General features: G+C 61.0%; 2 protein-coding genes across 4 annotated transcripts; one reads left to right on the forward strand and one right to left on the reverse strand.

The window, feature by feature from the left end:
- The first annotated feature begins 2,356 nt into the window (after positions 1 to 2,356).
- PHOX2A (paired like homeobox 2A) lies at positions 2,357 to 7,205 on the forward strand. Its single transcript, XM_058545708.1, has 3 exons — positions 2,357 to 2,696; positions 4,913 to 5,100; positions 6,075 to 7,205. Exons 1-3 carry the CDS (start codon positions 2,480 to 2,482, stop codon positions 6,522 to 6,524), a joined length of 855 nt encoding a protein of 284 aa, XP_058401691.1. The 5' UTR covers positions 2,357 to 2,479; the 3' UTR covers positions 6,525 to 7,205.
- Positions 7,179 to 22,502, reverse strand: INPPL1 (inositol polyphosphate phosphatase like 1). 3 transcript variants are annotated; one of them, XM_058545684.1, is made up of 30 exons: positions 22,345 to 22,502; positions 20,886 to 21,292; positions 18,013 to 18,076; positions 17,770 to 17,920; positions 17,441 to 17,561; positions 17,049 to 17,189; positions 16,709 to 16,802; positions 16,514 to 16,603; positions 16,241 to 16,339; positions 15,976 to 16,126; positions 15,783 to 15,889; positions 15,357 to 15,459; positions 15,077 to 15,273; positions 14,650 to 14,767; positions 13,936 to 14,032; positions 13,516 to 13,654; positions 13,300 to 13,399; positions 13,115 to 13,203; positions 12,752 to 12,833; positions 12,541 to 12,630; positions 11,873 to 11,986; positions 11,645 to 11,733; positions 11,120 to 11,207; positions 10,873 to 11,028; positions 10,548 to 10,626; positions 10,311 to 10,451; positions 9,937 to 10,017; positions 8,485 to 9,157; positions 8,091 to 8,224; positions 7,179 to 7,987 (listed from the first exon to the last, which is right to left on the reverse strand). In XM_058545684.1, exons 2-30 carry the CDS (start codon positions 21,080 to 21,082, stop codon positions 7,897 to 7,899), a joined length of 3,876 nt encoding a protein of 1,291 aa, XP_058401667.1. In that variant the 5' UTR covers positions 21,083 to 21,292; positions 22,345 to 22,502; the 3' UTR covers positions 7,179 to 7,896. The 3 variants fall into 3 exon arrangements, with proteins under 3 accessions (XP_058401667.1, XP_058401666.1, XP_058401668.1); XM_058545683.1 differs by lacking the exon at positions 22,345 to 22,502 and adding an exon at positions 22,175 to 22,191; XM_058545685.1 differs by lacking the exons at positions 9,937 to 10,017; positions 22,345 to 22,502 and adding an exon at positions 22,175 to 22,191.
- Between the last annotated feature and the right edge of the window lie 552 nt (positions 22,503 to 23,054).

The following is a 23,054-nucleotide window of genomic DNA, read 5'->3' on the forward strand; positions in this document are numbered from 1 at the left end:
AGGCTGGAGCACTGGCGCAGGGGACATTGTGGCCAGAGTGAGGGCTTGGATTTGATCTGAGGGCAGTGGAGAGCCATGGGAGGACTAAGGAGAGCGGCGGGCCTGTCTCATTTCCCAAGTCTGAGATCTCGTGGTCTCCCTGCAGAGGATGTGTCAGGGTGAGAGGTCATCTCACACACCAGTGGGAGAACTTTTTGAAGCAGTTTTGCTGTCAGTTTTAAAGTTTAGACCTAAAAAGTAATTTGAGAAAACACCTCAAAGAAACCCCCTGGCACAGAGTAGATGCAGAAATTGGGGACAGGTGGTCCTTGTGTGAAGCAAAGAATGGGTGGCCAGGAAAGTGGATGACCTGGGGGTGGGCATGCTCCCCACTGTGCTGGTAAACTGGGGTTGGGGGTGTTCTGGGAGCCCTTCTCTCATCCCCCAAGGACTTTGGCTGGTAATAAGGGTGGGCCTCTCGCCTGGCTTTTTTTTTTTTTTTTTTTTGAGGAACATCAGCCCTGTGCTAACATCCATGCCAATCCTCCTCTTTTTGCTGAGGAAGACTGGCCCTGAGCTAACATCTGTGCCAATCTTCCTCCACTTTATATGGGATGCCGCCACAGCATGGCCTGACAAGCAGTGCCCTGGTACAGGCCCAGGATCGGAACACAGGCCCCCAGCAGTGGAGTGCACGCACTTACGCCAGAGGGCCAGCCCCTCGCCTGGCTTCTTGCTGGGTCTCCACTCCCCCATCTTCAGGACCTGCAAAGATCTGGGCAGAGAAGGCTGGGGACTGGGTGAGGAAGCTCCCAATCCACCTCAGGCGAGCTGCAGGGGCAGAAGAGTTCTCTGTTCTGTTCTTCCGGAAAGGATTTGCGTCTGGTAGTCCCACTGTGTGAAGGCGGATGGCTGAGTTGCGGAGTGCCCCGTCTGTGGCCAGGTCCAGACTGAGTCTAGGTTGTTTTTCTGGAAAAGAAAAGGGCCTCTGGAGGAGGGAGGTGAGAGGCTGGGGGAGAGCGAAGGGGTCACTCGGTTACTCCTGGGTCCTAACGTTCATCACACACACACTCTCTGTGCCCAGGGTGCTGGGGACCAGAGGGTCACACCCAGTGGCACTGGGGAGGGGGACTAAGCTAGGGGAACTTGGGGAGGGGAGAGGCAGGCCGGGCCCTGAAGGTGTGGCCTTCAGGACACATCAGGATAGAAAGACCTGCGCTCCAGCGACCCTCCCCCTCGCCAGCCGGCAGCCTCCTGAGGTGCCGCCCCCACAATCCTTCCCCCCCCCCCCCCCCCCCCGCCCCCCGCCCTGGGCGCTCTGGCTGTGGATCGTGGCTCGCGGCTCGCAGCTTTCCAAAGCTCTTTCTCTGCACCTCTCAGCCTGTTCCTCCGCTGTGTCTGTCCCTGGCCTTGTCTCTCTGCGACTGTCCCTCCGTGTGCGTCTGTCTCACTATCACCGTCTTGTGTTGTCTCCTCTCTCTCCTGATCATCGCAGCCCTTGTTTCCGTCCATGTCTCATCCCGGTGCCTCCTCTGTCCCCATGCTTGCCTCACTCTTGCTCGGTCCCCCTCTCTGTCTCTCTTATCCGCGTCTCCTCTGTCGCTGCCTTGCCCCCATCTCCATCCCTGCTTTTCTCTTGTACGTGTTTCAGCTTTGTCTCCATCGCTGTCCCTGTCTCCCTCTGGCCGCCGTCTCCAACCATCTCTCTCGTCCATGTCTCATCCTTGTCTCCATCTGTGTACCTGTAATCCCTCTCGTCCCTTTCTCCATCACTGTTTCTGTCCCCTTCTCTCTCTGTCTCCGTCTCTGTCTCCTCCCTTCAGGCACGTCCCCATCCTAGGCTCTGTCTCTTCCTGGTCTTGGTCTCCATTCCCCCTCCTGGGTCGCCTCCGTGGTCTCCGTCGGGATGGGACCTCGCTGGGGGCGGGGCCGAGGGGCTGGATCGGAATAACTTGGTTAACAGGGTGAATTGAATTAACTTCTTCACGCGAGCGCCGCCGGGCCTGTCTCCCCTCCCTTCTGTGGGGCCGCAGGTGGGGAGGCCGGGGAAAGGGGTCAGGACCCTCGGTCTGGCAAGATGCGTAGAGACGGAAGATCTGGTCCGAATTGGGACGGGATGGGAACTCTAGGGATGGGGCCCCGCTCAGCCCCGCCCTGCACCTCCGGAGCCCTAAGAGGGCGGCGGGGACCCTTTGGGGTGGGGGTCGGGGGTGGCTGGGGGCGGGGCTGGGCTGCCCAGGCCCCGCCCCGCGGAGCTCGCCCCGCCCCGCCCCCTCCGCGGGGTCCTGCGCGTTAAAAGGCGCGCGGGCCGGGCCGGGCTGCACTTGCGTTGCACTCGGGCGGAGCGCGGCCGCGACGGGGCGGGCAGACTCGCGGGCGCTCAGAGCTGGCCTCGGGTCCTCGGCGCCTGGCACTCGAACCTCCATCCCGACCGTGACCCGGCCCAGGGCCCCGACCCCGACCCGGCCCGGCCAGGCCCCTGCTCCCGCCCCCCGGGCCGATGGACTACTCCTACCTCAATTCGTACGACTCGTGCGTGGCGGCCATGGAGGCGTCCGCCTACGGCGACTTCGGCGCCTGCAGCCAGCCCGGCGGCTTCCAGTACAGCCCCCTGCGGCCCGCCTTCCCCGCGGCTGGGCCGCCCTGCCCCGCGCTCGGCTCCTCCAACTGCGCGCTTGGCGCTCTCCGCGACCACCAGCCCGCGCCCTACTCAGCAGGTGAGCCCACCCCCGGCCCAACCCTCCCTCCAAATCTTGGGGAACCCCCAGCCCATGCCCTACTCGGCAAGTGATTGCGACTGTCCCCCACAGCCGCCACCATCCCTGCGCTGGCCAGACCCTCCAACGCCTCGCAGGACCCCTCAGACCCCCTGTAAGACTGGGTTCCCCTAGGCAGAGTTGAGCCCCACCCTCTCATCCTTCCCATTCCTCTTTCTCGCTGCCATATCCTATCCTGTGCACTTCAGGTCAAGGGACTTAGATCCCCAGTCCAGCCTCAGGCCCCTCACCAGGCCCTCTCCTCCCCACCTGCAAAGACTGACCACCAAACCTTTCCATCCCCTGTGTCCTTGGAAGACACTTCTGGCTCAGCCAGCCAGACCCCCCCCCCCCATCATCCCCACTCCATTTCATGCCCCATCCGAACAAGGATCCCTGTGACAGCTGAGCTGCCCAGATGGAAACCTTCCTAGAGCCCCAGCACCATCAGGCCCCTCCTACCCGGTTTTGGACCCATCCACCGGTGCCCAAACCCTCATGCACCACTGAAACCCATTCCGTGGCCCAAAAAAACGGGTGCCCAGGTCATTAAGCGACTTTCATTTCCCCATTGCCCCTGGATACTCTCCCAGCTAGAGTCCTGCAGAACCCGGAAGCAGTCCCTATGACTCCCCCACCAAGCCCCTTGATCCAAGACCCCGTCTGAACCCTCAACCTCCTGGAGCCTCTCAGTCATCTCCATCCCTCCGATTAGAGTCCAGGCTGCCCCACCCAATGTCCTTATCTCCTGCCTTCCTGGGAAGACCACCAGGGACCCAAGTAGAAGATAAGCACCTGGGGGGTGGGGAGGGATGGTGAGATAGGGACCTGGATTTGGAGAAATAAGAACCAGGGAGATGGAGCCAGAAACTGGGCCAGGGATGGGGAGATCGGATACTCTGGACCAGATGTGGATGAAGATTGGGGAGATGGAGACAGGAATTGGGGAGGTGGGCCCCAGAGAGATGGATTTCTGAGATGGGGGAGATGGGAACAGGTACAGAGAGATGTGAGCAGAGATGGGAAGATTGGGGACCTTGGTGAAATCAGGACCCAGGGTTAGGGAGATAGAGAGAAGAACCAGGTGATAGGGACAGGAATTATGAGAGATGGGGATGAAGGAAGATTGGAAACAGAGATGAGCAAGATAGGGACAGGAAGGGGTGTTGGAGGCAAGGATTAGGGGAGGTAGAGAAGTAGGGAGATAAGACAAAGATGAAGGATATTGAGGACCCTTGGAGAATATGGAGACCTAAACAGGGCCTGGAGACAGGGATGGGGAGATAGTGTTTCTGTCAGAAACACTGTCTAGAGGGCAGTGGGGACTTGGATGGGGTAGGTAGGAGACAGGGATGGGAAGAGTGAGGCGGAGGGGTGGCGCTGGCTTTGGGGGAGTTGGGACACAGAGTGAGGTACCTGGGAGGGAGAAGGGCAAAGAGAAGATGGAGGAACCTGGGCGGGGAGAAATAAAAACCCTTCTCAATGGCACAAAGAGAAGAATGGTCCAGAAGGGAAAAGTTGGAGAGAGATGCAGATGGAGAGAGATGAGGAAGAGGAGAGGGGGCACCTGGAGGAGATGGGCTATGAGATGGGGCTGAGGAAACGAGGCCTGGGAAGGAGAGAGATGGGGGGTGGAGGGGGCCAAATCCATACACAGCAGAGAGCCTGGCAGGGCTGAAAGTAGACTCAGGCAGGGGCATCTCAGTCGCCCAGCTGAGGTCCAGCACTGGTTACTGGGGAGACTGGCAATGCTGGTGAGACCTGACAGACAGCCAAGGCTCCAGTGGACAGAACAGGACCTGAAGTCAAGCTGGCAGACTGACTGAGGGAGAGACGCACCGAGGGGAGTGGGGAGGGGGGAATGGACTGGCGAGAGGTGGAGGGAACACGGTGAAGGCCCAACTACAGGTCAGCGGTCTTGACCGAGGATCACATTCTGGTTCCTTCGCTGCTGCTCTTGGGCCCCAGGTCTCCCTGCACCCTGTCCTCCTTCACCCCTGCCGGCTCCATCGAGCGATGAGTAAGACGCTCGACCTGAGGATGAGAGGACCAAGACGAGGGGCCAGGTCAGGGGCGGGGGACGGTGAGCGATCTCCTCAGGGGCAGGACACAGCGGGCTGAGCTCGCCCCCTCACGCCCCCACCCTCGTTGCTCCCGCCTCCCGCACACACCCCTAGTGCCCTACAAGTTCTTCCCGGAGCCGTCGGGCCTGCACGAGAAGCGCAAACAGCGGCGCATCCGCACCACGTTCACCAGCGCGCAGCTCAAGGAGCTGGAGCGCGTCTTCGCCGAGACCCACTACCCCGACATTTACACGCGCGAGGAGCTGGCGCTCAAGATCGACCTCACTGAGGCTCGTGTGCAGGTGCGTGCTTGCGCGTGTGTGTACGGGAGTGTGTGCGCGCGGAGAGGGGGAAGGAGAGTAGTGCCCGACACCTGGAGGGCCGGGGGGACAGAGGGGCCTCACTCGGGCGGCGGGCAGGTGCAGCCTGGAGGCGGAGAGTTAGGACCAGGGGCCGGGGCGCAGTCGGGGGGGGGGTAGCTCGGCAGGAGAGGACGAGGAGCCTGGAGAGGCGGAACCAGGACTTGGCAGACCTGAGGCCCTCGGGAGAAGTGAGCTGTTCAGCCCCCCGATTTCCCCTCAGTCTCCCAGGTAGGGCTGGGCGTGCAGAATGATGCTTAGGAAGCCAGGAAGAAGAATGAGCGGGTAGAAGGGGAGCCCCAGGCGGCCTCAGGGCCGAGCAAGGCGGAGGAGTGGGGGTAAGCCATTCATCGCCTCCAGGTCCCCTCCCCAGCTCTGCAGCTGTGAAACCCCTGAGCCTAGAAAGCCCGGGCTCGAGGCAGGCGCAGAGCCGAGGAGAGCGGGGCCAGGGCGGACCCTGTTGTCTGCCTTACAAATCCGAAGTACAGATGTTCATATGGCCCGCCTTTCCCGGAGACCCTGGACAGAAGGTTTCCCCTCGTGCCCTAAGCTGCTTTCCACCGCCGTAGGACACTGCAGGCGCAACTCCCGGAGCTTCTTGTAGGAGGGAATAGGGGGGCAGGGCTTTGGGTGATGAGGAGAGCAAAGGCGGAGTCCCCTCCAGGAGACCAAGAGCACTAGCGGGCAGCGGGGATCGCGGGCGAGCAGATCCCAAGGGGAACACCCTAAGGACCTGGAGGAAGGGGCAAGTGGAGGAGAGGAGGGCAGCGGAGAGACAAGGAGGGCACCGAGCCGAATGCTGGAGGGCCGAGGGGCCGACGCTCGGAAGGCCGGAAATAACCCTAACCCGGCCCCTTCCGGACGGAGGTCCCCCCCGCGCCTTGCGGCCCCGGGCTGACCGGCCCTTGTGCCCGCAGGTGTGGTTCCAGAACCGCCGGGCCAAGTTCCGCAAACAGGAGCGCGCGGCCAGCGCCAAGGGTGCGGCGGGCGCGGCGGGCGCCAAAAAGGGCGAGGCGCGCTGCTCGTCGGAGGACGACGACTCCAAGGAGTCCACGTGCAGCCCCACGCCCGACAGCACCGCGTCGCTGCCGCCGCCGCCCGCGCCCGGCCTGGCCAGCCCGCGCCTGAGCCCCAGCCCGCTGCCCGCCGCCTTGGGCTCCGGGCCCGGTCCCGGCCCGGGGCCACAGCCGCTCAAGGGCCCGTTGTGGGCCGGCGTGGCGGGCGGTGGGGGCGGCGGGCCCGGCGCGGGTGCGGCCGAGCTGCTTAAGGCCTGGCAGCCGGCGGAACCCGGGCCCGGGCCCTTCTCGGGGGTTCTGTCCTCCTTCCACCGGAAGCCCGGCCCCGCCCTGAAGACCAATCTCTTCTAGCCGCCGGACTCTGGAGGCTCCGAGCCTGCCCCCAGAGACGCCCCTGCCCCTCCGGGACCTGCCAGAGTCCCTCCCCAGCCCGGCCGCCTGCCTGGAAGTCCCCGTCCGTTCCCACCTCCCACCGTGTCAGACCCCTAGGCGTGCCCTCCCCAGCTTTGGAGACCAAGTCAGGGCCACTCTCGTCCTCACCCACCCCCACCCAGCAGAGTGGGGTCGTTTTCACTGGGACCCCTCCAGGAGAGCCCCGAGCCCCTTCTAGCTTGGCTTTCTTTGGAACCAGGATCAAATACAAGTGCTCGAACGTGAGTCCTCGAGGAGGAACAGCTGGGCCCCCTCCCTTGGCTCTGCAGCTGGCTGGTCACTCCTCACCTTGGTGACCAGCCGGCTGACCCACGCCGCGGGCCCACCCGCACTGACCCCACCCGTGGGGAGGCCGGTGATCACCGGGATAATCAGCAGCCTGAGGGTCCCACAGGCCATTTGTCCCTCTCTTATCCCCTCCCATTCCCAGCCGGTCTGGCGCAGAGGGTAGGCCCATTTGGGGCGGAGGGGCTGCCAGGGCAACGGGTCAGAGGGGTTTCCTCTTTCCTGATTTTTTGTTGTTGTTCTTTTCCTTTGAAAAACTTGTAATTTATTGAGGTGAGTTTTGCTCAATCCAAATAAAACTTAATTTATTGAAGACGTCATGCGGGCAATCCTCTGAGTACCCAGGATGCGGACAGGCTGCCTGCAAGAGCCCGGTGCCCCCGGCGACCGGCGAGGAACCGCGGCGGCCGCGCATCCCTAGCGCAGGGCGGGACGGACCCGGAGACAGTGAGAACTAAGCAAACCGGCACTTTACGGCAGAGATCCTCCCCCACCCCAACCGGTCCCAATAATAATAAAGTGCCCGCCCTCCCTAAACCCACACAGAAAAGCTTAAATAAACCCCAGCCCAGTCCTCGGGCTATTCCTTCATTTCCGGACGGACACCCCAGAGTGGGGGTAGACAGGTCCTAGCCCAGCCCCTCCCGCTGTGGTTCAAGCCGGTGGAGTGCAGCAGACACAGCGGTGAAAGTGGGGGCCCAGACGTACCCAAGTGGACCCCACGGGCACCCCTGGCGCTGGGAGGAGGGGTCCAGAAAGGGAGGACAGCACCAGAATAACCAAGGTCCTTGGTAACCACGGCAACTGACTTCCGGAGCCCCGGGTCTAAAGGGCGAGGGGCAGGATGTCCCAACTGGGGCATTCCAAGTGTTTGGGCAGTGGGGAACGCAGATCCCCAATAAATAGGCAAAGAGGTACTGCCCCGCCCCTCATACTCCGGGGGACACGGCTGGGTCTTCGCGGGGGGAAGGGGCGCTGAGTTCGCCGCTTCGCGGTGCCACGGCCATCACTTGCTGAGCTGCAGGGTGTCCAGAAGGAGGCGCTTGTGAGCCGGGTCCTGCACCCCAGCCTCCTCCAGGTCCTCCTCGGTGATGTCGCTGTAGGGGTAAGAGAGGCTGGGAGATGGGAGAGGTGGGAGGGGGCCCCTAGCTCTGCCCCCGGGGCCAGACCCACCCAATCCGCCTCCAGCTCCGCCCCCACCTGAGAAACTCCAGGTCGTCCCAGCCATTGTGCACCAGGCCCTCCTCATAGCGCTCCAAGCCGATGGCCCGCAACCAGGCGCCCATGCCAGCCTCGCCCAGCCCGCCGGCCCGCCCGCCCTGCGGGCACGGAGCCTGAGGGAATAGGGTATGTCAGGGGAGCATTGAGGGGCCCCCCACACTGAAGCACCTGCGGACAGCCACATTCTACCACATGCTCTGCGGGGGAGTGAGGCAAGAACTGAGCTGATTCATGTGTCCCCCAACTCCCCAGTGCCCAGCTCAGGGCAGAGGGCACACCACTGAGTGTTGAATGGTGGAGTAAAAGGATACCACAGTCCACGGGCAAGCACACCCCTTGGGTACACACAGCCAGCCACCCCTGGTCCACACACCTCCTCTGCCAGATCCTCCTGGATGCTCTCTCGGATTCGGGGCGGAGGGAAGCTGAGAGGTCGGCCATAGTCCGAGGGCAGTCCCCGGGGTGGCTGCAGCTCCAAAGGGCCTGGCAGGAGCACTGAGCGGCCAGATGCAGCAGGAGCATAGTCCACCTCACTCAGCGTCTTGGCTATTTGCAGCACTGAGCAGGAGCGATCATCCCCGCTGGCGACCTCCCCCAGGAAAGTGCTGGTGGGCGAGGGGCCTGGGGGCAGTGGGGGTCTTGGATGTGCCTTGGGAGGTGGTGGAGCACGGGCCTCACCCCCACTGCGGCTCCGGACCACTGGCCCTGGCAAAGGATCCAGGCTGGGGGGCAGGAAGATGGCCGAGTCTGGCAGAGGTGGGGGTGGAAAGTCTGGAGGAGGCAGTGTGCCCCCAGATTCCTCATCTGATGAGCTCCCCTCTCCCACACGGGGGGGCCGGTGGCGCCCGAGCTGTGGAGCAGGCACTGTGATGGCCACTTTGTTCTTGGTGGCAGGTGGGACAGGGGCCCTGGCAGACGAGGGTGGCTCTGGGGGCAGCAGCTGGTGTGGGACTCCTTCAAGAACGTAGTAGGCAGGGTTATTGAAGCTGTTCTTGGGTGGGGGGGCTGCCACCCCTTCTGGCTCTGGAGCCCCCTCCGGCTTCAACCTGGGTTTGGGAACGGGATAACTAAGCCAGGACCCATAAACCCAAAGTGGAGGCAGTGGGTGCAGTGGAAGGAGAACTGGACTGGGCTTCAGGAGACGTGGGCCCCTGGTCCTACACTTGAATGTGACCTTGAGCACGTCACTTTCCCTCCCTGGCCCTTGGTGTCCTCATCTCTCAAATCAGGGGGACGGGGGAATTGAACAGATAACCTCTAAACGTCCTTGCCTCACTTGCTGAGATTCTCAGATCGTTTGTGACTTTGTCTGTAACTGTGAAACCTGAGTTTAAAGGGTGAAAACAGGTGCCAGAGGCAGGGCAATAAAGGCCTTTAATGAGAACCACTGGCCAGATCTGGAAGGCCTCCAGAGGCATCTGAGGCCCAGCTACCGAGGAATCTTACTCAGGGATTCAGGTTAGTTTTCCTCAAGCCTGGGGATAAAACCCAGGTAATTGCTCACTGCTGAAGATGAGTGCAACGCACCACACTGTCCCGAGGAGTTTTCATTCAGTTCCAGCGACAACTGGATATAATTAGAAAGCGAGCCCCACTTTCCCAAAGTATGATCCACAGAACATTAGTTCCCCAGGATATTAATAGTTATTGTGCAGAACAGAAGTTTCCTGGCCCATGAAGTTTGGGAAACTATATTCAACAGAGTTGAAAAAGGGTTTCCTTTCTGTCCACATGCCCAGAGCTTTTGTTAATACTGATGTGCACTGGGAATATCTAAGAAAAGAATCTAGCAACTACTATTTCCCAAACTCACTTGACCACAAACCCGTTTCCAGTGGGCCATCTCGTAGGACAGTGTTCCATAAAACGCACCCAGGGGAATCCCGTGCTGAGGCGCCTGCCTTCTCTAAACAGGAGACTCAAGCTAAGTCTGTTTACATAGAGGGAGCTGCTGCAGAAACAATTTCTAATTCTATTTTTTAAGGCAGAATTGGGAGGAAAGGCTGACTGTGCTCCCTTTGACTCAGGGAGCCACACCTAAGGGAGGCCTGGCTGGCCAGAGTGGCCACGGGCATAGGGCCCCGGCACATCCGACTGTGGGGGGGCAGAGCACCCAAGCAGCAGAAGATCCCCAGGCCGGCCCTGAGAGCCACGCATAGCAATGGATAAAGTGGAGGGATGACAGGTTCCTTCTCTCACCTGGAGGTCTGGGGCTCCTCCCGGGGAGCAGCTCGAGGTGGGGCTGGGGGCCTCCCAGTTGGTGGTGGTTTCTCTGGTTCTTCAAATAACTTGGACAGCGGGCAGGAGGCCTCTGCGGGGGCTGGCTTGCGGCTCCCTGACCTGCCAGGGGTGCACAGGGGAGGAGAGATGAAGTAGGGGTCGACCAAAAGCCCCTAGGCACCTCTTCACCTGACTCCCAACACAGCCCCAGCTCACCTGGGCTCCTGGCTGCCTCGGGACACAGAGGGCGCTTTACTCTTTGCTCCCCCCTCATCCTTGTCAATGCTGATCCACTCTGGGGGAGGAAGGGAAAGGAGTCTCAGAGGGGACCTGGGCTCCTAGATCCCAGAGACACCCACTGGGCCTGCCAGCCCCTTCCCAGCTATTCCTCAGGGCAGGCCCACTCCCAGCCACGGCTACAGAACTTCCAGATATTCTAAGAGATTCTAACTTGCCCTCCCCACACGCCTGGTCCTCCCTTCCTAGACCTGCCCGCACCACCCCATCTCACGCCCTACACCCCTCCCAATGGAGCCCCCACCGTAGAGTCGCTCACGGGTGCCCAGGCGCTCTGTGGGCACCCGCACCTTCATGGAGCCACGGATGTTGCCTGTCTCTTCGCCGCGGTGGGACAGGAAGGTCAGGAACTGCTGGGCCGTGCTGCCAATCATGGACTTGAGCGCCACCACACACTCCCCTGAAGGGCAGACAGGGCAGACTAGCAGATTGCCAAACCTTTCCAGGGCCCTGTCTGGCTTCCTGTGTCCCTGGCACCCCTCGCTCCTCACCATAGGATTCGTAGCCGTCCATGGACTTGACTGTGAGCAGGAGGTGCTGGTCCTGCAGGTACTCGATGTCAGCCAGAATTGGCTTGAGCTGGGGAGCGGAGAGGCCCAGTCAGGAACAAAGCCCCACCCAGCTCCTCCTGCCCCTGACACCACTCACCCCCACCCTCATGCTCGTCCATGCTCACTCCCACTCAACTCTCAAGGAAAGATCCCAAGTCCTTAGTGTAGGAGACACAGCCCTGCATGGGCCTTCATAGCACTTAGCCTCGTAACTAATTAATCTTCTGCATCCTCAGTGGCCAACACAGGATTTAGCAAAGGCTCAAGAAGTATTTATTGAATGAATGAATGAACAAACTGCAACTTGGTCCCACACCCCCAAATAAAGCACATGCCCTCATCCTCACTCAAGCCCAGCCCCCCACAGACACACACACACAGCCTCCCAGGCAGGCTCCCGAACGCCTCTGCCAGCCCTCTCTCTGTGCCCTCACCCACCAGCCCAGGCCCTGCCAGCAGCCTCACCGTGGGCAGCTGGCGCGAGGACCACTGCACCTTGAGGAAGTTGATGTTGTCACTGCTCTGGGCATCATTCTCAAAGCTCTTCTTGTACTCTGGGGTGGGGGTGGGGGACACCCAACTGAGTGCCAGCTCCCGGCTTCCCTTCCCCCTAACTAGGGGACTGACGGCCGTGGGCACCTCCGGCCTCCCATCCCCCTTGGCCCACACCCAGCCCTGGGGCCCGCCTCTGACCCTCCAGGCAGGTGGAGTAGAACTCAATGAAGAACTTGGTGCGGCTGGCCGTCTTCACAATGGCCTCGATGCTCTCAAACTCAATGTAGGCCTGGTCCGAAGTCTTTGAGAGCCCTGGAGGGAGGAAGAAGGAAGGCAGACAGGAGGGCTGAGAGGATGAGAGGAGGAGGGAACAGAAAGACTGAGCCCTGGGACAGGAAGTCAGGGGCCCTGGCAGAGCAGGAGGGAAGGCCAGGAGGGGCCTCCCCAATCCCAAGCAACAAGAGGGAGACCCCAAACCCCAGACCTGGACCCGGGCAGACAGATAACCCAAGAATGAGAGACATCCTAAGAGGGGGCTGGGGACCAGAGTGCCCGCAGGGATGGTCCACCAACAATCCACCATAGCACCACGCACACAGGGTACACACGTGGCCCCAGGGAGATACAGACAGAAACGTATTTACACTCACACATATACACACGCACATGGACATGCACCTCTCACGGTGACCCAGGCACACGGACACTCTCACACATCACATCTTTAGAAACATTCCTAAATGCACGTGTACACACCCAAACACACACGCACACTTAGGTATATTCAAACCCATGCACGTCCCCAGGCCACCACCTGTGCCCACCCAGATGTATGCCAGACCCACTAGCACATCCAGAATAGTCACCTTTCTTAGAGATGAACTGAGAGGTAACTCCCACCTCAAATGTCCCAAACACGGGAGAGTGGTCGCTGGTGACGATGTCATCAGTGCAACCTGGGGAGGGGGGACAGGAATGGGGGCTCAGGGGCAAGCTCTTCACTCTCTGTTCCCACTTCCCAAAGCTGGGGCAGTGACCACCCAGGATCGCCCATCACCCTGTCCAGGAGGCCCTGACCATAGGAATTGCAGATGATGTGGGTTTCGGGGTAGGATTTCCAGAGAATCCGGTCACACCACGAAGGCACGTTGGTCCGGACCTGGGGCAGGGGATGGCAGCATGGTCAGGGCTGATGGCTGGGGTTGCTCAGATGAGCGCCCCCCCGAGAACTGATGAGGCCCCACACTCCCACCACACTGGGCCTCAGCGTCCACCTCCCTCCCTGGATCTTCACAGCACCCAGGATCCCCCCTAAGGCCTCGAGCGGCCACAGAAGCTGGAGCAGTAACTGCAGAGGCCCAGACCCTTGACCTCACACACACTCTGGATTCACTGCAGCCCTGGGGGTCTCCCAAGGTCCACCTTGTTCTCCTCACTCACCCCAGTTGGCTTCTGCTTGTGCCAGGCATACGTGTCCCGTGAACCCCGCTCATAGCGGTAGGTGGGCGGGTAGGAGATCTCCTCCTCACCTAGGGAAGGCAGGGGACAAGGGGTCAGGGCCCTGAAGACCAGGGATACCACAAGGACCCCAACCCTCAGAGACCTCCCACCGGGCCTGTACTCACTGAATCGAAGGAAGACCTTGTGCTTTTCCCGCTCCAAGTTGAGCTGGTCCACCCTGAGCAGGGGCTCAAACTCCTTCCTGCTGATGTAGTTCAAGATCTCCTGGGGTGGGGACACAAAGGCTGGAGACTTTGCCTCTGAGCCAGGGCCAGAGGTGGGAGCCCATCTGGCCCCCAGCCCAGCCTCCGTACCAGCCACCCACCGGGCCCTGTTTGCACCTGGATATCCATGTCCAGGCGGTAGTTGAGGTCCCCGAACCAGAAGAGGTGAGTGAAACGCAGAGAGATGTCAAAGGCACTGAGCTGCCGGTCGCCCAGTGAGAGCAGCCGCAGGATGTCCAGGTAGTTCTGGTTCCGCCTACGGTGGGCATGGGGGAGGTCCCCAGGGTCAGGAGTCAATGACAAATGTAAAGGTGAGAAGTCTCTGGGGTCAAAGGTGGGGCAGGGATCAGGGGATCCCTGGGGACAGAAGAAAGAGCTGGGGACAAGATCAAGGTCAGAGACAGACAAAGGGCTCTTGAGTTGCAATAAGGGAGAAGGGGGTCTCTGGGCACGGAGATGAGGGAGGGTCATGGACTGGGATATGGGAGAGGGAATAGGTCTCAGGAGAATAGGGGATGAGGTTAAAGAGACCCTCACCGGGCGGTCTTCTCATTTCCCGAGGTGAGGTGGCAATTCACAAAGCCAAATGAGGTGCCATTGAACATGAAGGAGACGCCCACGGCTCCCTTGTTTCCTGTCAGGGCAAGCAAGAGAGGAAAGCCTGAGTCACCCTCAGAGGGCTCCCAACTCTCCCCTGTGCCCCTCGAAGCAGCACAGGGAAGATCCTTCTAACCCCCGCCCCCAGATGCTGTGAGGCAGGCAGGCCCCTGAACACACACCTACATAACACCACCACCCAACAACACACCCCCATAGTTCCCTGGGGGGCTACTCAGGGTACATGTGGTCCACCAGGATGGCCTGAGTCTGTCTGCATGTGTGAGCAGAGCCCCTGGAGATCACAGGGGATCCCAAGGGTAAAGCTGAAAGGACGTGCAGAATCTATCCTGGGGGAGCACTGGACCACAGACCAGGAGACCGGGGCACTATGCCGAGCTCCACCACTAACTAGCTGCATGACCTTGGACAGATCTCTCAACCACTCTGAGCCTGAGTTTTCTCATCCGTGAAATGTAGTAATTATCCTGGCCCTGCCTTCGTGGTGGGGCTGGAAGAGATTCAGAATATGAACATGCTTTACAAAGTTCAAAGTGTTCCATATATGGGAAAGCTGAGACCACCCAAAAGAGGGAGACCCTAGGCTGCAGAGGAAGCAGGTGTGAACAGAGGGACCCCGCCTGCCCTGCTCACCCAGGGTGTTGGCAATGCCAGTCTTCACGCTGGACGTACTGACGTGGCTGATGCGGTTCTCGTGCTCGGGCTTGACGAGCACAGCCACCTTGATGTTCCACAGTGACTGCATGGCAATCTGGGTAGAGGGCGTGGGGTCACCCCTGCTCCAGGCTGGGGCCACTGTCCGCAGTACCCCCGGCCCATACTGTAGACTGTTCTGGCAGTCCCAGGATAGGAAGGCCTGCTACCCCTTTTTCCTGAGGGCCAGAGAGAAACAGGCCCTCCTATAGCATGAAGGACTCAGGTTAGATCTCCTAAAGGATATGGCCAGGGACCAGATGGAGAGCCAGTCAAGTTGTGTTCTCCAGGGTCGGCCAGGGGTCAAACAGGATAGTCTGGGGTGGAGTGTGAGGAGAGGGGACTGGACAAGATGATCCCTCCTCACCGGGCGGTAATCCAGATCTGTGAGCTCCTTGAGGCCCCCGCGTAGCAGATCCAGCCACTCACGGTCGCCCACTGAGTTCTCTTGGGTCCCAAAAACATAGATGTCATGGGGTATGGTCACCGTGACCTCGTCCAGGGTCTTCCCTAGACCCTTTGACGTGAACCAAGATGTCACATTTTTCGGAGGCGGCACACTTCCTGGAGTGGAGGGATGGGGCACGGTCAGAGCCCTGCCCCAGGGCCACTGCTCTCTCCCATCCCAGCCGCCGCCCAGGCCTGACCCATGTTCCAGGTGCCTATGAAGATGGAGATCATGTCAGGCTCGTCCTGCCTGGAGTGCTTGTTCTTCATGAGCTGCAGCAGCTGGCAGAAGGCCTCCCGCTTCTAGGGGGACAGCAGCCAGTCAGGGGCAGGTGGGCAGCCAGGAAACCCCCCTTCCACAGGGGTACCCTGCTAGGTGGCAGGGACAGGAGGGGAGGGTCACACCTGTCTGGTTCACCACTATATACTCACTACCTAAGCATATAACAGGGGCTCAATAAATGTTCATCGATTGAATATCTGAATCCACCCTCAGGCCCCCACTCTCGATACACATACTCTCTGCCTTGTCAGACCCACCCCTGCCAGGAGGGATGACGTGCCTACAGCCTGTGTTCCCTCCCTTCTCTGCAGCCCCCAGTGGCCTACCCCAACCCGCTGCTCACCCGGGCACTGACGAAGATGAAGTCCTTGCGCTGCGTCCGGTCTTTCTCCTTCTCAAACACCACGCCCAGCTTGTTCTGGACTCGCTGGGACTTAATGAGCTGGCGGACTAGAGGATGGAGGACGGATCACACTGGCCTGTACCGAGGCCTGGGGCCGCCCTGCCCACCCCTCCCAGCTTGGGCCCTGGCTCACTGCGGTCATGCGTGAAGGTTGTCCAGTCCTCCTGCGAGTCCCGCTGTCTCCGCAGCAGCACCAGCCGCCCGCCCTCCACATCCACGCTCAGCGTGAACTTCTGCGACTTTCCAATCTTGGTCAGGTCACCCAGGGTCACATCCAGCTTCACCTGCGGGCCAGGAGGTGGGGAGGTGCTGAAAAGACCTGAGGGCAGGCGGCACCCCCTTCACCTCCAACAGCCATTTGCCCCATGAGGCCCCGCCTGGCACCCCCTGTCATGTACCTCAAAGGCCTGCACGGGGATGGTCTTGGCCTTACGTGTGGATGGCGGCAGCGGAGCTGGGGGTGCTGTGGAGCTCATGTCCTGTAAGGCCTTCAGGGCCTGGAAGGGCAAGGGCAGGCAAGGTCAGGGGACATGCTGAGGGCTGGGGCCAGGAGGGGCTTGGCTGATGTTGGGGTCAATGCTAAACCATAAATTCAAGGTTGAAATCAGATAGGCCAATGCGAATGGCCAGGGACTGCTGGGTCAGGGGTCAGAAGTCAGGAGTCAGGCCACCTTCTTCTGGATGCCTGAGAGGAAGTCCTTCAGCACTGACAGCTTCAGCACCAGGCTCTCTAGTTCCTGCTCCCCAGTCTGTGGTGGGGTCTGTAGGGGAAAAGAATAAGGCTTGTATGTGAGGCCACCAAGCAGGAGGCCCCCACCAGCCCCAGAACATGAACCCACTCCCCAGAGGTCTCCCCACAATCCCACCTGCTGCTGCAAAAGGCGAGTCACCATGGGTGAGCTCTGCTGGTCAAACACCTTGGACAGGATCTCCAGGCCAGACAGAACCTTGTCCACCTCACTAGGGGAGACATCAGGTCAGAAGTACTCCCCACCCCAACCCACGTACAGGGAGGGGGGCTGAGTGTGTAGCTTCAGCCTCCATCATGAGGATACAAGGGTTCAGGTGAGGAAAAGTCAGGAGGCAACAGCTGGTTCCCTGTTCGGGGCCAGAGGTCAGAGGTCAGGGCATTTGTGCAACAAGGGAGCAGGTGAGGACAGGTCAGAGGTGAGGGTGCAGAGCATGGTGTTGGGATGCCCCAGGTACCTGTGCAGCCTCCGGCACGAGGTGGCGAGAGTGCGGGTGAGGTGGGGCAGGTTGCTGGCTCCGCCCCGCACAGCCTCCAGGTCCAGCCCGTAGCTACCCTTCAGGTACTCGTGTGAGACCGTGCTCAGCCCATTAGGAGCACTTCAGGGAGGAGTTAAGAAGTTAGTGGAGGCCCTGCTGATCCTGTCCCAGCACCCCCACCCCATCCCTAGAGGAGACGGTGCTGGTGACAGAGCGCCATGGACCAGAGTGTCTGCTGCTGGAGCTGAGATGGAATGGGGGTCCCTGGGGGTGGGGTCAGGGCTTAGAAAGTCTCCCCACCTTTGGTGAGGACACAGTTCTCAAAGGAGAAAGGGACTTCCTGCTCAGTGGAGGGGGTTAGGGGGTCTCACCTCTCAGCAGCAGGAGTTGTGGGGGTCTCAGGGGCTGGTGGGGGGCTGCTGGGCCCCATGGGGGCAGAAATGCTGGTGGAGCCAGAGCGCGGGGGCAGCGGGGGCTTCTCATCCTCCCCATCTGTGGACAGGGGTCAATGGGGCAGCAGTGTGAGCATCCCGCCCTCAGTGAAGTATGGGGGGGATGCCACGCCATGGAAAAGGAGTAAAGGGCCCTGGCATCGTGGTTAGGCTTTAGGGGAGGCGGGTTGAGAAGACGGGATGGGAAGAAGCAGGTAGTGTCAGGGCAGGGCAAGGAAGGCGTTTGCACCCTGCACCCCGGGCAGCACCTGAGGCATCGCGGTCATCCTGCGGGTCCGGCTCTCGCTCCCGCTCCACAGGCAGCAGCAGGGCGCACACGAGGCCCTGGTTGGGCTGGGCGTACAGGCCGATGAGCTCGCCCAGGGTCTGGAAGCGGCGCACAGGCACGCCCTGCGAGGTCTGCGGGCCAGCCAGGGTGGGAGAAGGGTCAGCCAGCTGGTCCCAAGCCACAGGCTGGAATCAAGGTCAGGGGTCAGGGTCCAGGCTCCTACCTGTACGGCCAGGAAGTCTTCTCCATCAGGTAGAATTCGATATGTGTGCACATGCTTCTGATACCTGACGGCAAGGCAGGGGGTCAGAACCTGTCACCCCCAGGCTGCGATCTAAGCCTCAAGGCACCCATTCTCCTACACCAGGCCCCCAGCCCCTTCACCTTGGTTTCCCTAAATCTGTTTGCCCCAGCTGCACAGGGTTCATGATGGGGCCAGTCCACTTCTTTCCTGCTAGTGTCGCCAACCAGAGGAGGAATGACCAGACCCCCTCACCCTCCACCGAGCCCTACACAGACTCCACACCACCGCAGGGCCCGGGAGGCAACAGGCAGCTCTTTTGTGGCCTCCACAGCTGTCTAAACAGCCCCTCCGGGCTGTGGTTCCAGTCTGGGCCCCCGCCAGAGTGAGAGTCCTCAGAAGCCTGGGTAACCTGTGTGCACGTGCATGGGCTACGCCCTAACACACGTGTGCGTCTGCCGTCTGTGTTCATGTGTGTGTCTGGGGCAGTTTGGCTGGGGAATGTAGGGATATCACCCAAAGGCTTTCTCCCCACTTCCCCAGATACCAGGAAATTGGGATGACCCAAGGGGGCCCCCTATGGGAGACACAGGCCTCTTAGAGCCCCCAGCTGAGGAGGGGCAAGAGGGGTGCTGACAGATGGCAGCAACAGCTGAGCAGGTGACAGCTGAGCCAGGCTTGGCCAGCACAGGCCACACTCGGGGGTGAAGGACGCCCTCTGCAGCCACACCTCAGGGTAGGCCCAAGGGAGTCACCGGGCCTCTGTGTGTCGGGCAGGAGGGGGGTGTTGGCACCAGAGGACCAAATGCCTATTTGAGGAGACTCTACACCTTGGCCACAGGGCCATCCCACCCCCTCACGTCGGCCCCATTCCGGGGTTCTCCTGGCCACAGACTAGGCACAAGCTGTACAGGTGTCTGTGTGAGACTGGGTGTTTGTGGACTGTGAGTCTGTGTTTATAACAATAATAGCCTCCCATTAACTGAGCCCTGTCTCTGTGACAGGCCAGGTACTCAGCGTCCTACAGACGTGATCTCATTTAATCCTCACAATTTGAGGCAGATATTATTATTATTATCCCCATTCTCCAGAAGAGGAAACTGAGGGTCAAAGAATAGTGATTTGCCTAAGGTCATGGAGCCAGTAAAAGGCAGAGCTGGAATGTAAAGCCCGGGCAGAGGCCAGGGCCTGTATCCTGACCTGCTGGTTGGATTGCCTGCGCCTGTTGGGGCAGGGTTGTGTCCTGAATGTTTCCTGTGTACATGTGGGTGTGTTTTCAGGTAAGCAAGTAGGTTTCTGATCGCCCACCCCCAGGCTCCTGAGATGCAGGGAGCAGCCAGAGTCAGCTGGTAAAGCTGAATCCCCGCACACAGACAGACCCTCACCCCACCCATTCCCTCCCTGGCAATGGGGCCAGGATTCTTCCCTCCTGGGACAATAACGTTCCTCACCCAGACACAGGCCCAGCTGTCCCTCTCCCACTCAACAGCTGACCCAGCACCTGCCTCCCTCCCCTCCCTAATTAGGGGGTATGCCTCAGAGGGAGCTGCGGGGCAGGACTCTAGGATACTCATCTGCCTAGGCTGTCCTATCCCTCTTTACTCTCCCCTCCCGGACCTCAGACGTGGGGCATAAGCTGAGACTTAGAGAGCCCCTTCCTTTTCAGGTCTACTGCCTAGACCTGGGTTTCGCAACCTCCGCACCATTGACATTTTGGACTGCATAATTCTTTGTTGTGAGGGACTGTCCAGTGCATTGTAGGATGTTTAGCAGCATCCCTGGCTTCTACCCAGTAGCCAGTATGCCAGATGCCAGGAGCACCATCCCAGTTGTGACAACCAAAAATGTCTCCAGACATTGCCAAATGTCCCCTGACAGGTAAAATCAGTCCCAGTTGAGAACCACTGGCCTAGGCCAATGCACCCCCAAAGAGGTGAGGAGAACAGAGGGGGAAGGCACAGGGATGGGGGTTTGAGAGGGTTCAGCCAGCTAAAGAGGAACAGAACTAGATCAAAACAAAGCAACCCACCCACTTCCCACTATCTCCCACTCCAGAGGCCTGCAGGAGCCCACCCAGAGTCAGCCGTCAGGGCTTGGGGGACAGCTCAGGGAGAAGACTCCAAAACTGAAAGTGCAAACTCACCCAACACCACTGCCGCACAAGGTGGATGGGTACAGGTATAGGACCAGGGCCCCTCAGAGCGCCAAGTCTAGCCCTACGCTCAGCACCCATAGCTCAGGGCTAGGGCAGCCAGGATATGCAGGGCTCAGCCCAGAGCCGGGGCATACACAGGCACTCACTGATTCATGCAATAATGACATGGCCCCATACAGCCTCACCCCCTCCTTCTCAACACCACCCTGCCTCTCAGCCCCAGCCAGACACAGCCAGGCAGGCCCCACTCTCAGTCCTGGAGGCACAGAAAGCCCCCCTAAGGAAGCTGCCGGGCATTCTCACACACCCCTATCAGGCTCTCTAGCCCCAACTCCTGCCCAGAGACACCCAACCGCTCTATAAACAGAACCGCACACAGCCGTGGAATGCACATTCTCACCCCTCTGGCCCCGTCTACCTGGAGGGTGCCTGAGGGGAGTCTGCCAGAGACTCCAGAATTTTTCCCCATCACAGACATCCTAGGCGGCAGGATTCCACATACTCTGCCCTCAAAGCCCCAGAAAGAGCCCCCAGGAACATAGCAAGAAGGAAGTGCCCCCTGCATCCTTCCTCAGCCCCAGCATAAAGCCAAGGCCCCCACTCTGGGGGGTGCTGGCGTCCCACGGTCCCAGGACCTCCGCATACACTCAAGGAACCCCGGGCCGTGCCCCCGCCCGCCGGGAGCCCCAGCCCCACTCACAGGACGCAGAGCGCGAAGGCTCCCGCCACGCTCTCGCTGTCTCGGACCAGGAAGCTGCCATCGCGGCCTGCCCGGGCCAGCAGCTCCTCGGCGGCAGCGCGGCTCAGGTCGCGGTGGTACCAGGCGGGGGCCGGGCTGCCCAGCGCGCCCCCAGGCCCGGCGCCCCCCGGGCCCGGCGCCCCGCACGCCGAGGCCATGGCCCGCGCAGGGCTCAGCGCCGCCCGCGCCCACCGTCCCGCGCCATCCGCCCCGGGACGCTCGGGCTGAGGCTAGGGCCGGGCCCGGGCCCGGGTCGCGGGCCTGAGGATCCACCGGCCGGACCGAGGGGGGGATCCGAGCTCCGCGCTCCGCCGCGCAGGCCGCCTCGTTCGCCGCGCAGCCGCCGCCGCCTGCAGCGCCGGCCTCAACTTGAAGAGAAAGAAAAGTTTGTTCAGAGGCGGCGGGGGAGGGGCAGGAGCCGAGCGCAGAAGTGGGCGGCCGGCCCCTTCCCCCTCCGCTCGGCCCACGGCCGGGACTGTCCCTGCCCCCAACCCCTTCCCCGCGGGGATGACGTCCCCTGCATTGCCGCGGGGCCCGGGACCCCCCAAAACTCCAGGGGTAACCGACCTCCCAAACGCCACAATGATCCTGCCCCATCACCACCCCGAGGTGACCCAGCTCCCAACCACCCCCCCCAACGAAGGCCAAATCCCTCCATCCTGCGCCCCAACACTTCGGGATCCCGGCCCCCTCCCCGGAGAATTTAGCTCCCTTCAATACTCGCAATGATGACCCTCAACTCCCATAAATGTCTGATTCCATCCGAAATCCTTTTCCATTCGGCCCCCCTACAGCCTCGCAAGGATCGAGTTCCCGAAACCTGCGAGGATTCCATGATGAACCCCCTCCCATCCCTCTCCCCATCTTCCAAGCAGCCTGGACCCCCAACTCTCGTGAAATCCAGCCCGCTCTTAGACCTGAACCTCCAAACTCCACAGGGTCCAGCCCCCGACAAATACCGCGGGGGAATCCCCTCCACAGAGATCCGATCCCCCACAAAAACCCAGACGAGCTCCAGTGCCCCCGAATCCCCACGCACCGTCCCTGGGAGTCCCTCTCTGCCGGGGCAGAGCCCTTCCCCCTCTCGGCCAAGTTCCCTGGCACCATCCCCCATACTCGCAGGCCCGGGCCTTGAGGGGTTCAGCAGTCCGAGACCAGGCCTCCCCTTGCCCATCTAGAAAAAAGTTCCCTCAAACTCCCAGGCCTCCGACCTCGCCCCAGAGCCGCGGGCGCCGCGCGCAGACCCCCACCTCCTGGGCTGCTCCGGTGCCCCTTCCCCAGAGAAGCGGCGCTGAACTCTCAGCGGCCACTTAAGATGGCCATCCTCTGCGCCGCACCCCCCCTCGCCTTCCGCCCCGCCCGCCGCTCCGCCCCCGCGGCTCTCCGCGGAGCCGGGGGTTGCACCCGCGCCCCGCCTCACCCGGCCCCCCCGCCTCGATCCCGGAGCCGCTGACCGGCCGAGTGACCTCGGGCAAGTCACGGCACCCTTCCGAGCCTCGCCTTCCCGCTCCGGAAAATGGGGATAATGTTATGTGCTTAAGCACAATGGGACTGCTTGTAAAGCTCTCGGCCTTGGGCCTGGCATCCAGCAGGCGCTCCTGAAAGGCGGCTATTTTTATTATTAATTAAGGAGTAACGAAGGTGACAGCTGTGTAAACTGTAAAGCGCAGCGGCGGAACAAACCGGTATTATTAGCACCCGCCCCCGCCCCAGCTACTCCCTCCAAGTCAACAAACTTGAGCCTTTGTGGGCGGGACGCCGAGCCCGGAGCTCCCTAGATCGGGTACGCTCGGACACCCCGGTCCCCCTCCCCTCCGGCCAAGGGCTGCCGGAAAAGGGGCGGGGCCCATAGGAGGGTCCAGCCCGCCCCTTCCCAAAAAAAAAGACTTAGCCGGTGGCGGCGTCTCCTGGGAGTCCGCTTCCTGCCCAGCCCCTCCGCCCCCTGGCTCCTTAAAGGCGCAGGCCTCCAGCCTGGCTCCCACTGTTGCCAACTGCTGGGCTGCTGTCGGAGGATCCCCTTTAACCTGGGAGAGAACTTTCACTTTGCTGAATCGAACCTGTGTCTGGGTCAGTCCTGGCGAGCTGCTTCCTCTATTTCAAATATGCATTGACTTAACCCAGCTGAAGCAA

This window comes from Diceros bicornis, chromosome 7 (assembly GCF_020826845.1).
Source record: "Diceros bicornis minor isolate mBicDic1 chromosome 7, mDicBic1.mat.cur, whole genome shotgun sequence".
Lineage (NCBI taxonomy): Eukaryota > Metazoa > Chordata > Mammalia > Perissodactyla > Rhinocerotidae > Diceros > Diceros bicornis.